Consider the following 12,034-nt stretch of genomic DNA (forward strand, 5'->3'; position numbering starts at 1 on the left):
AAGAAATAACATAAAAAAACAAACGTCGAATAAAGGCAATAACTCTAACATGGCTTAACATATTAATACAAAAATTTGACCAGATAGATATCATCATGCTGAACTCTTTTAACCCTGTCAGAGTTTGTCTCAATTTCACAGTTTTTGAGATATATGCGAAAATCTTCTGTATCACCCCTATGTTCTATTTTAAGTAATAGCGGCCATTTGTTTGGACAGATAAAAAATTCCAACATTAGTTCAATGAACAATATCCTAAGAAATAAGCATAACAAGATTGATTCTATTGGTGTCAGAGGATTTTGAAAGAAATAACATTAAAAAAGAAATAAAAGAAAATAAGAAGTAGAACAAGGGCATGACTCTAATAAGTCAACCTTATATCTTGACCTACACTTAGAGATCTATGGTAAAGAAAAACCATTGACCAAACTATAGGACAAAGGCAATGACTTTTCATTCCGTATTGTCAACTTTCCTTTAATATGTGGCAACATCTTTTCCGCACTTGTGTATGGATATGTTTTCATATCACGACTCATACCTTATGCCAGAACTTGACGTAACTACGCAGACCTTTTGTATCGCGGCATGACTACTTACAATTAGGATTCAGGAAAAGGGTTATGTTGCTACAAGATTAAAGTTATCATTACAGAAGTTTTATTGACATCATGAACTCGTGAATCGTTACGATTTATCCATCTGCACCATGAAAACTGATTTGTTCAACGTAATATAGTTTTCATTTATTCTTTCGTCTACCCCGGACTTGACTTTCAAGAGCAACTCGGCGAATGTTTCTAGAAAAGCAGAGGACGCTTACCCTACCTGTGCTCTCAGTTTTTAGTGGAGTCCGAGTTGCTCATTTACTTTTGTTACTTGTATTATTTTGGTTGTTTTATGTCCATTGTTGTGTTTGTCTGTTTTCTGGATCTGATCTTTGTCCCTGGATGATATTCATTTGATTTCCGCTAGAATCTTGGTTCCCTTGATTACTCTCTAACATTGCTAAACGCATTAAGACGAAAATTTGACCACAGCTAGATCTTATCATGCTAAACACTTTTAAATAATCAGTATTTGGCTGAACCTAATGGTTTTTGAGATATATGCCAAAACTTCTGTCTGTCCTCTATGTTCTTTATAGTAACAGCGGTCATATTTTTCGACGTATCATAAATTACCACTTCAGTTCTATGCACAATATCCCACGAAACATTCATTATTTGGTCTGGAGTGTCAGAGAAGAAGAATTTTGAAAGAAATAACATTAAAAAATATATAGTAATGGCAGGTGAACTAAAAAAGGGGATAGTGTCACCTTTTTTTGTACAGCAAAATTTACATTGATTTGCTTGTAAGGATTGTCACTTTATTTCTATTTTTGGTTCATTGGCCATGACCCATGAGCTGTTGCCATTACTTGGTGTCCGTTGTTGTCCTCGTCGTCGTTAACAATTTTTACAAAACTCTTCTTCTCTTAAACTACAAGATCAATCAGAACCAAACTTGATGTGGATGTTTCTTATGATGTTCTGCAAAGTACTGCTATGGGAATTTATGATTTGCCGAAAAACTTGGCCGCCGTTACTAATAAAAGAATATAGGGGTTAGACAGACAATTTTGCATTTACTTACGTTGAGCAAATTTTGACATAAATCAAAGTGTTTATCATGATGGGATCTATTTCTGGTTAAATTTTCGTTTTAATCTGTTAAGCCATATTGGAGTTATTGCGCATTTTCTATAACCTTGGTTCCCTTGATTACTCTTTCACATTTTTAATGTTATTTCTTTCAAAAATCTTCTCCTCTGAAACTACTATACCAATCAGAACTAAACTTAGTATGAATATTCCTTAGTGTGTTTTGTATAGAAATAATGTGCGGTTATTTGATTCGAAAAAAAATGGCTGCCGTTACTGAAACTAGAACATAGGGGTCAGACAGATGTTTTTCGCATATATCTCAAAAACCGTTGGGTCTAGCCGAATTTTATCAATTGCCAAAATGATCGTCATTATGAGGCCTACAAAAGTCTGCATTGGGTCAATGTTGTCAGAAGACTCCTTTTTCAGAGTTCTTGCCCTTGAAAGGTGGAAGATAGTGTTTTTCTATCAGCCAATATCATGAAAACTATGATAGATAGAAACTTTTAATTGCTAAAATGAGTCCTACTAAAGTCTTCTTTGAGTCAATATTATTGGACAACTCCTTGTTAGAATGGCAAAATTTTAAGCAGATGAGCGATTCAGGCTTCTGGGAGCCCCTTGTGTTTATTGATTATACATAATCTGTTATAAATTGAATTTTGAGAAAAAGTTATATGATTTTAAAAAGAAACTTTGCCGAAACTACGCAGACTTTTTGTATCGCACTAGAACTCTAACAAATAGGCTTCTGGAACAGGGTTATGTTGCTACAAGATTGAAGTCATCACTACAGAAGTTTTGGTCGTCATCATGAACTCGTGGATCGTTATGGTGTATCCATCTGCACCATGAAAACTGATTTATTCAACGGGTCATAGTTGACCTTTCCTCGTTTGTCTACCCCGGACTTGACTTTTTATGAGCAACTCGGCGAGTGTTTCTAGAAAAGCAGAGGACGCTTACCCTACCGGTGCACCTGGTCCATGCTCCCATTTTTAGTGGAGTCCGAGTTTCTCATTTGCTTTTGTTACTTTGTATGTATGATTTTAGTTTCTTTATGTTCTTGTGTATGTCTGTTTTCCATTTCTGGTCTTTGTTCCTGGATTACATTCTTTTGATTACCGCTATAACCTTGGTTCCCTTGATTACTCTTTCATACAACTGGTAAAGTGTAAGTCACAATTTTACGTAAATAAGGAAAAAAACGGGTCTTTATCTCCAAATTGCACGAAAGGTCACCTTTAGGAAAACGCATCATACGTTATATCTAAAAATCTGGGTTTTTTTTCTATTTTTTCAAGCTAGCACAATAAAAACAGGGCATCTTTAATAATATATTTTGTTTAATATGCTAAAATGTACAAATTGTTTCAAAAAGAAGGCGAGTGACATTTTATAGTGAAGTACTTACTATCATTCCTGTAATAAAACACCACCCTGTGTATGTTTGATATATTTTGCAGATCTAATTGCCACCATGCCGGCTTCATCCCAGATTGTGTATGACTACAACTCCCACCGCTCCAGGCCTGTTTGTAATTTCCATCAAGTGCAAGGTCTGCGACATATGACTTAGAACCATCAGTATATGCTCCACTCTGTGTTGCTTTAGAGTAGTTGCTTTTAGCTAAATTACCTAACGCAATGATTTCAAAGAATAAGAAAATATAAGAGTTCCAATAACAAAACATAGTGAAGAATACAGCAAAGACTTTGAAGGCAACCTTTTACCTTGCATTTTGTCATTCCATGTATACAATCAAAATATGTATAGAATTGGATCTCGAATTCAAAAGCAGAGATCATTGGAAAGATAAGCTTTGAAATGTTTTTTGTTCAAAATATAAAAAAAATAATAAAATCATTGAGGGCCGGATGTTAGTTTTAGGATACTATAAAATGAGGGGAAAAAGTTTCTATTTTCATACTGAAGATACTTACTGAAATTAAAGACAGTTGCTTGACCCGTGGCACACATGTAGATAATAATTAAACCTATCATCTGTTTCATGAATCTATTCAAGAAAATAATAATGTTTAAATTAAACAATTTAAAAAATCATATCTATAGTTTATTAAAGTTCCAACACATATAAAATTAAGACACCACAAATAGTAGAGGTGATTCATGGTGCAGCAAAGATCCATGTAATAAACGATGTCTTTTTATTCTACAACGGTTCTACTTTAACTATTGTCCTATCTGAGGAGGAAACGTGTATTTCCCTCTTACTTAAATCAACAAAGTCAAGATATATATTGCAAAATTCAAAATTCATGTATATGTATGTAATTTATACGCTCCACAAGGGAGCGTTTATGGTTGTATTAAAGACTTTCGCAAATTATAAGAACCATAATGTTTACCAGTGCCAGACTATTCGACCCAAAGACATTTATGACCTGGACAACCAATAATTCCTTATGAATCCGGACATTTCGGCCAAAAGACATCAGACCACGACAATAAGTATAATGCTTTATGACATATATCATAACAAAATTTACCACATTTGAAGGTAATAGTACAATATATCAAATCAGATCTGACTAAAAGTTGTTTTAATTATTGCTTCTTCGGGAGCGTTAAAAGGTTTCACCTTCATCATATTATCTCAAGACCAGAATGAAGACTAAGGCTGTTTATGAGGTAGGTAAATGTGGTCTGGTAACAGTTTCTCAATAAGAAATGAAAGTCAATTTGTTTGTTGTTTGCACAGAAAAAAATTCATCCATATGTTAGCATGTGTCTATGACCAGTATAGTACCATATGTTTATGACCAGTATAGTACCATATGTTTAGAACCAGTATGGAAAAATATGTTTAGGACAGTATAGTAAAGGTTTTGTGCTTTTAAAAATACTTGATATCATATGCATCTTCGCATTTATGAAACCCTATACGGAAAACATATAAATGCCATATGATTTTTATTTTGATTATTTTACATGAATTAAATCTTAGTCAGAAACATATGTTTTTATGGTGGTATAAAAAATATGTTATTAACATATGGTTTTTTTTCAGGTGTTTTAAATCATATGAAAAGCATATGTTACAATTTTCCTGTGTACCTACATGATTTGCATTAAGACTGCTTCCTTCCGTCATTGTTTTGTTTTACTCTCTAAAATTATATGTTCATACTTGCTGCTGTTATTGTTTAATTCAAATCGTATTCCGGACATTTAATTGGTCAGATTCTTAAACAGGATAATAATGATATCGTGCCGGCAGATATAACCCTGCAGCAGCGTAAATGAGAGTCAATTTAAATAGTGTAATGAACTGAAACCTTTAAATACTTATACCTTCTGAAAGATCCTTCCATTTTTTCACAATGCGTTATTCATATCATTCCTCTGAATGTAATACACTGTAAAATAACGGGTCTCTTAGAATGAATTTCAGTTGTTTCGTTTTTGAATCTCCTATTTTTATTATCAGCACCATAATATTACATTACAACAATTTATATACCACAAGAAAACCAACACAAATGCTTTTAATGTTCAAACACTTAATGGTTTAACAAAATAAATAAATGCATGCTTGAAATATAGTTTTGGTTTGTAATGCAATATCAATGGACTAGAACTAGAAATTAAAGTGACTATCATCACAGTTTCCATTGTGTCATTTCTAGACCTTGTCCTCAAATTTCACGGCAGTTGTAACTTCAGTACCAAAATATATGACAAACGAGACGATTTGACATTACATAATTCATTATAATACCTGCTTCAAAAGAATTTGGTGTCAATATTTCTCAGTTATGCAATGGTAGCCAAGGGAACCAAGATTGTAGCAGAAATCAAAGTTATCGCCTGTATTATGACTTCTTTAAGCGCCAAAGTTGCCCGATATAGTCTTTTAGAACAAGCAATAAAATATACGTGTCATACACTTCCTGGAAAACGTTTTATCGATATCCAGATTTTATTAAGTTGGTCTCTGACATAAGATTATAAACGATGGCTTTTCATGGTATCATCTGCAGGTCTTCTGTACTGTTTGACTATTGATATTACAATCTTTGGTCCGTGTGCTGTCTGTTAGAGTATTGCACGATAACGGAAACATCAAACCGTAATTGTATCAGGAAGGTTAGCGCACTATAAAACCTGATTTAAACCAACATTTCTTACCATGCGTTACTTTGTAGGACACTTACACAGGCAAATGTGCCACACATGAGAATCATATGGTTTACATCATATGAATATCATATAAAACATGATTATCATATTATCATATGATAATCATGTTTTTCACAAACACATGATTGTCATATGTTTTTAAGCCAAAATTACCATATGAGAATAAAATGATAATCATATGACTATCATATGTTAAATATCATGTGATTGTCATATGATTACCATATTATTATCATATGAATCCAGCACTATATGAATACCTACCGGTGCATCTGCTCCATGCTCCCACTTTTTAGTGGAGTCTGAGTTGCTCATTTGCTTTTGTTATTTTGTATGTATGAGTTACTTTATTTTATTTGTTGTGTATGTCTGTTTTCCATGTCTGGTCTTTGTCCCTGGATTATATTCTTTTGATTGCCGCTATAACCTTGGTTCCCTTGATTACTCTTCTATCGGAGTATGGTTTGTGTTTCTGCCTCGGGACCCCCCTTTATTTGACACATCTGAATTTGTATTGTATTTAACAATCTGAGGTGAACATTTTACGCTGATTTCTAGAACCCTTTCCAATTTTGTCTTGCCTGTTTTAGTTTCGGGGATTTGATACATCGCTTCTACCCCAAAGAACTTCAGATACATGATACTACACACTGTAAGATGAGCCTCATATTTTGATCTACACTTAGAAATCGATGATAAAGGAAAACTATTGACCAAACTTTACGACAAATGTGATGACTTTTCATTCAGAATTGTCAACTTTTCTTTCATCTGTGGCAACATCCCTTCGGCTCCTGCGAATGGAGTGTTCATATCACAACTCATATGGTGTGCCAGAGCTTGCCGAAACTACGCAGACATTTTGTATCGCGCTAGAACTCTAACAAGTAGGCTTCTGGAACAGGGTTATGTTGCTACAAGATGAAAGTCATCACTACAGAAGTTTTATGGTCGTCATCATGAACTCGTGGATCGTTATGGTGTATCCATCTGCACCATGAAAACTGATTTATTCAACGGGTCATAGTTTTCCTTTCCTCGTTTCTCTACCCCGGACTTGACTTTTTATGAGCAACTCGGCGGGTGTTTCTAGAAAAGCATAGGACGCTTTACCTACCGGTGCACCTGGTCCATGCTCCCAGTTTTCAGTGGAGTCCGAGTTTCTCATTTGCTTTTGTTACTTTGTATGTATGATTTTAGTTACTTTATGTTCTCTATTGTGTATGTCTGTTTTCCATGTCTGGTCTTTGTCCCTGGATTGCATTCTTTTTTTACCACTGTAACCTTGGTTCCCTTGATTACTCTTTAATTATATAACAAGGAAGTTTTCACCATCAGATATTTAATACAAAGTACCGGTTCCTGAATGATGTTAAGAAGATTAATCTTGTAAGGATAGGTCCTTAGACACGTACTTGTTTTTCAAGGATAAGTACTCAACCGACGTGATAACATCGTTAAATTAGTTTACTGACGTTTTCTAAATATTATGTATGGAAATGGTGATATGTAGTAAAAAAATGATTTGCTAATATTTGCTTTCAGGATTATCAAATGCATTAAGAAGAGTATATAATACAAACCATATATCAATTTTCTAAGTACCGGCAAAAATTCTGGGAACCAAAATCAGAAATAATATTTAGATAAATAAGGGTAACAATAAAAAGACCGAACACTGATCCGAACCATTATCAAGCCAAGTCCACCAAACTAAATCTGACAAAATAGATATTACATTACCGGAGTAGATAGTACCGCAATGGTCGTGGCTTGGTACAGACATTTAACACGAAGTGGTAGGTTAAATCTAGGTTTTACAGCGCACCAAACCTCCCTCTTCCATTGCGGTGTGAATATACCAGTGGTGATTAAATAACACTTTCATGCTATAGTCATAATCGGTAAATCAGTGGTCACACACACACAGAATACAGTTTGTTTATCTAAATAAAAGTCGTCGCTGTAATGCATGCGAAATTTAAGGAAAGGAAAACATATAGAAACTAGATACAGCATAAATTAGTATTATCACTTCACTGAATTGCCCGTCATTTTTTATATTAAAAATCAAACAATATGCCTCTCTTGGCTGATTTAATAGATTTCTCCGGAAGAATTAAGCCTTTTTAAAGTAATAAAAGACAAAAAGGTTCATATTATTCATAAATCAGATAAACCAATTGTCTAATCATGCAAATACTTAAAAAAAAAGCCGTTCCTCACAACTAAACAACCTTAACATGAATGGGAAATGCAGCATACTTTTCAAGCAGTATTGTATTTACAAAACACCTTTAATACGTTCCAATTCCCACCAAGGAAAATGAACATTCATGAAGATATATCTGATTTAAGGATATCTTTTTCAGTTTTCATGTAGTATTTGTTCCGTCTTTGCTGTGTAACCGTATGGGAGAAATCTTTCGTTTCTTGATAAACGGATCTGCCATATAAGATAAAATTACAGAAGGAAATTTCTGATAGCCTGTGATATCCTACTAGGTGTACCTGTTTTTTAAGGTATGTTAACCACATACTATCACCCCGTATTGTCTAGCAGTATTGATAGCATATGTGTTACCATTAATACTGAAACAAATGTAGATCATAACTCTCTTATTGTACTCATTGTAGATTGTTTCTGTAAAAATGCTTTCAAGTTTTGACCAGGTATTTGGGTTTGGATTATTCTTCTCATATTATGCTTCGTTGTTGTTGTTTTTTGGGGTTTTTTTTATTATTTTATTTTTTATTGTGAGTTCTTTTTCGAAAGAGAATTAATGATGATCCATACGCAGAACATTTCCTTGTATTATTTTTTTCTATTTTAAAACGTACAACATTGTAAGTAAGGTAAGTACTGCGTTTGTTTCACCTAACATATGAAAATAATAATGATGCTTACCTAATGTCTTTTTACGGACTTACAGATACATTTATCTTCCTGAAGACAATGTTAGTTAAGGAAGTAAAACTATATCACACTCGACCACTCAAGTTTAGTCGTTTTACTAAGTATTCTTTGAACCCTTCTTAAGAGTAGGAAGCCAGCAAATTTATATTTGATGAGTAGAGAAAAAGGAAACAAAGATACATACTGGTACGGATAAGGAATGAAATTAACTGGTAAAACATTATATGGTTCTTAATGGCGTCTTTGGATTATCTATAGGATTAAATACTGTAGTACACTGCAAAAAGAATCATCATTAGTGCTTATTTTCCTTTGATCTTACACGACTTACAGATATACATATTTTTTATATTCCGGGCAAATCCGTAAACCTTTGTTAACAAAAGATATTTAAAATTGCTCTGGTAAATATGAGGGCACAAGAGAAAATTCGGGGTCACTCACATGCAATTTATCGTCCCATATTCCATCACCCTCTTGAGAAGTTCAGAAAACATTTATTTTAATCAACAATTATGTGAATGTAACAAAATTTGTATAAGCATTACATTTGGAAATTTACATTTGTAACAAAATAGATCAAATCACTTATGGCAAGAATACAATTTAATAATAATTATCCAGATTGACCATTTGATTTGGCACCATTTGTTGTGACTGCTGAACTTCGTGTCGTTGCATTATGGTTGGTTCGGATAAAATTACAAATGATGTATCCACCACTTTTTTATACAGTGGCTTTTAGGAGCTCTAATTAAGTATTGAATCGAATTATGGTTTTACTCTCCAGCATATATAAGCTTTTTCATGTCTACCATGAGTGGTTCGTTTTAAACTGGTACCAGTTTGAACGGTGTGTACTATAAAACAAATGTTTGTCATAAAAAATAATCACTCCTATGAAGTCACATAGTATAATGCGGTTTTATCCTTTTGGGTAATGCGAATGTACCTCGTAGTAGTTGGATATCGTGTTTGAGAACGACGTTTAGATATAACATAATCAAGAGCTTGGATTAGTTTACCATCAAGTATACAAAATGAACGTTTCAAGAAACATTAAGACTGGCACAGTTTAACAAAGACTCTTTTTTAAACATTGGATTCCACATCAGTATCATCATGTAACTATTTATGTATTTTTTATCACTATTGTTATAATTATATAATGTGATTTTATTGTTGTGTCTGCTTGTTTACATTCTTTTAATCGTTTACTTCTCAATTCATGTTGATTTTCTTATGGTCTAAATTTTGTATATTTGTATCGGTTAGATCCATAGATTTTATCAAAATTATTCTTTTCTTTTTTTTTCATTTTTATGTTACGATTTTATACCTATTTTATTTCATTTTCATTTCTTTTCTTTTTTTTTAATTTAAGAACTTGATTTTGTTTTAGTAGGTTGTATTATCATTTTAACAAATAGTATTTGTATCTGCAATTGTACTGTATAATGTGTTTAAAATAATTTTAATGTAAAGCGCCTAGAGTGATATTTAAAATGTTTGGTATATAATAGTTGTATATAATAATGATGATAATAATAATAATTCTCTGTATCCTCATGAGAAACAATGGAGGATTTGAGCCTCCATTAATACCGATAAGGCAAAGTTTTACCCTATATTTGAAAAACCCGGCACTTCTGTTTAGTTTTACCAGATTGGTCATTGAGAGGTCTACGGTCGTTTCATTCACATGATAAACTGTTAGTGTTGACAAGGCCAACGACTAAATGTTTGATTAAAGAAATATGTAAAGACAGCATGCAGTACATTATTTGCATTAATTGTCCTATTTTTTTACTGACAAAGCATACTGTCTGTGATTTTTTTAATCTTCGCTATTATTTGTAATAGAGAATATATTACGGATGGTGTCACTCTATTGCTTCATTTTTTTTCAATCTTTGCCTTAGCAGTATGCATGCGAAGTGTAGAATATATTTTCGTTTTATATATGCTTGGGGGAAAATGTATTTACGATTCGACAACAGTGGGCATCTCAGTATCAAGTTTATGATAAAAGACCATTTCGCAAAATAATGTTTGATTTAAGAATTTTTCACTTGGGACAAAGTTTAGTCTGGTTTTGTGCCATTTCCTCTCAAAATATATGTTTTGTTTGTAATTTACTTCGTTGTTTGTTTAAAAAGCCCATATCAATATCAATATTTACATCAGTCGACAAAAAACCTAATAGACAAGAAAAACAAATACTATATTTAAAGAAAAGATGGCCGACGCACTTTCTCGCTTTGTCAGTATATTATGAAAGAGCAATCAGGGGAACCAAGATTCTAGCGGAAATCAATAGAGCATAATCCAGCGACAAAGACCAGACATGAAAAGCAGACACACCCAACAAAGGACATAAAATAACCAAAATAATACATACAACGTAACAAAAGTAAATGAGCAACTCGGACTCTAAAATGGGAGCACGGACTAGATGCAACGGTAGGGTAAGCGTCCTCTGTTTTTTATGAAATACACACCCCAACCCCCGAGTTGCTCATAAAAAGTCAAGTATAGGGTAGACGAAAAAGGAAAGGAAAACTATGACAGTTGAACAAATCTGAAAAATCCATATGCAGGTGCTGAAGGGATGTTGCCACATATGAAGGAAACGTTGACAATACGGAATGGAAAGTCATTACGTTTGTCGTATAGTTAGGTCAATACTTTTCCTTAACCATCTATCTCTGAGTGAAGGTCAAGATATGAGGCTGACGTCACAGTGTCTGTAGTATCATTGATCTCAAATTCTTTTGGGTAGATGCTTAGCGCGCTCTCATACCCCACGCGTCCCAATCTTGAATACTCATGTAAATTTGTTCATAAAAGAAATACATGTACACTGTATACAAAAAAGAATAAGAGTGTTTTCTCAGGCTGTACACCTTTATCTTTTAACTAAATTCTGTTACTCAGAATGGTAGTTTCAAACTCCAGACTGTGATTTCTTTGAGCTTTTTAATCCAAAGTAAATATCATCGTAGCGGAACAAAATGTACATTTGACCTGTAACTTATCATGGTGAACTTATATACCAACAATCATGTCATAATTTGCAACTGTTTAGAATAAGAAGTCCGAAAAACGGTTATTTCTGTGAATTTAGCTAAGTTCAATGGCCGTAATTTCGGTTAAAAATCATCGGAGCAGACCCAACAACAAACTTGTCCTGTAACTTATCATACATTTATATACTGAAAATCGTGTCAATATCTGCAAGCGTTTAAAAAAAAGTCCGGAAAACTGTTACTTCTGTGAATTTGGCTATGTTCAAGGCCC

General features: G+C 33.4%; 1 protein-coding gene across 7 annotated transcripts in view; it reads right to left on the reverse strand.

Moving 5' to 3' along the window:
- Positions 1-8,860, reverse strand: part of LOC148626854 (uncharacterized) — a 47,876-nt gene extending 39,016 nt beyond the window's left edge. For 5 of the 7 annotated variants that reach the window (XM_088550245.1, XM_088550110.1, XM_088550172.1 and 2 more), the window contains exons 1-4: positions 8,726-8,860; positions 4,969-5,033; positions 3,597-3,670; positions 3,067-3,291 (exon numbers count right to left, since the gene is read on the reverse strand). In XM_088550245.1, coding sequence (XP_088406371.1) covers positions 3,067-3,291; positions 3,597-3,670; positions 4,969-4,988 — 319 coding nt within the window. In that variant the 5' untranslated portion in view covers positions 4,989-5,033; positions 8,726-8,860. Of the gene's footprint in view, positions 1-3,066; positions 3,292-3,596; positions 3,671-4,968; positions 5,034-5,395; positions 5,753-8,112; positions 8,264-8,725 lie in introns of those variants that run through there. The other 2 variants (XM_088550039.1, XM_088549980.1) reach the window with 2 other exon arrangements.
- Positions 8,861-12,034: the final 3,174 nt, after the last annotated feature.

This window comes from Perna viridis, chromosome 1 (assembly GCF_037379345.1).
Source record: "Perna viridis isolate PV_CMFRI_1.1 ecotype Kerala chromosome 1, ASM3737934v1, whole genome shotgun sequence".
In the NCBI taxonomy this organism is placed as follows: domain Eukaryota; kingdom Metazoa; phylum Mollusca; class Bivalvia; order Mytilida; family Mytilidae; genus Perna; species Perna viridis.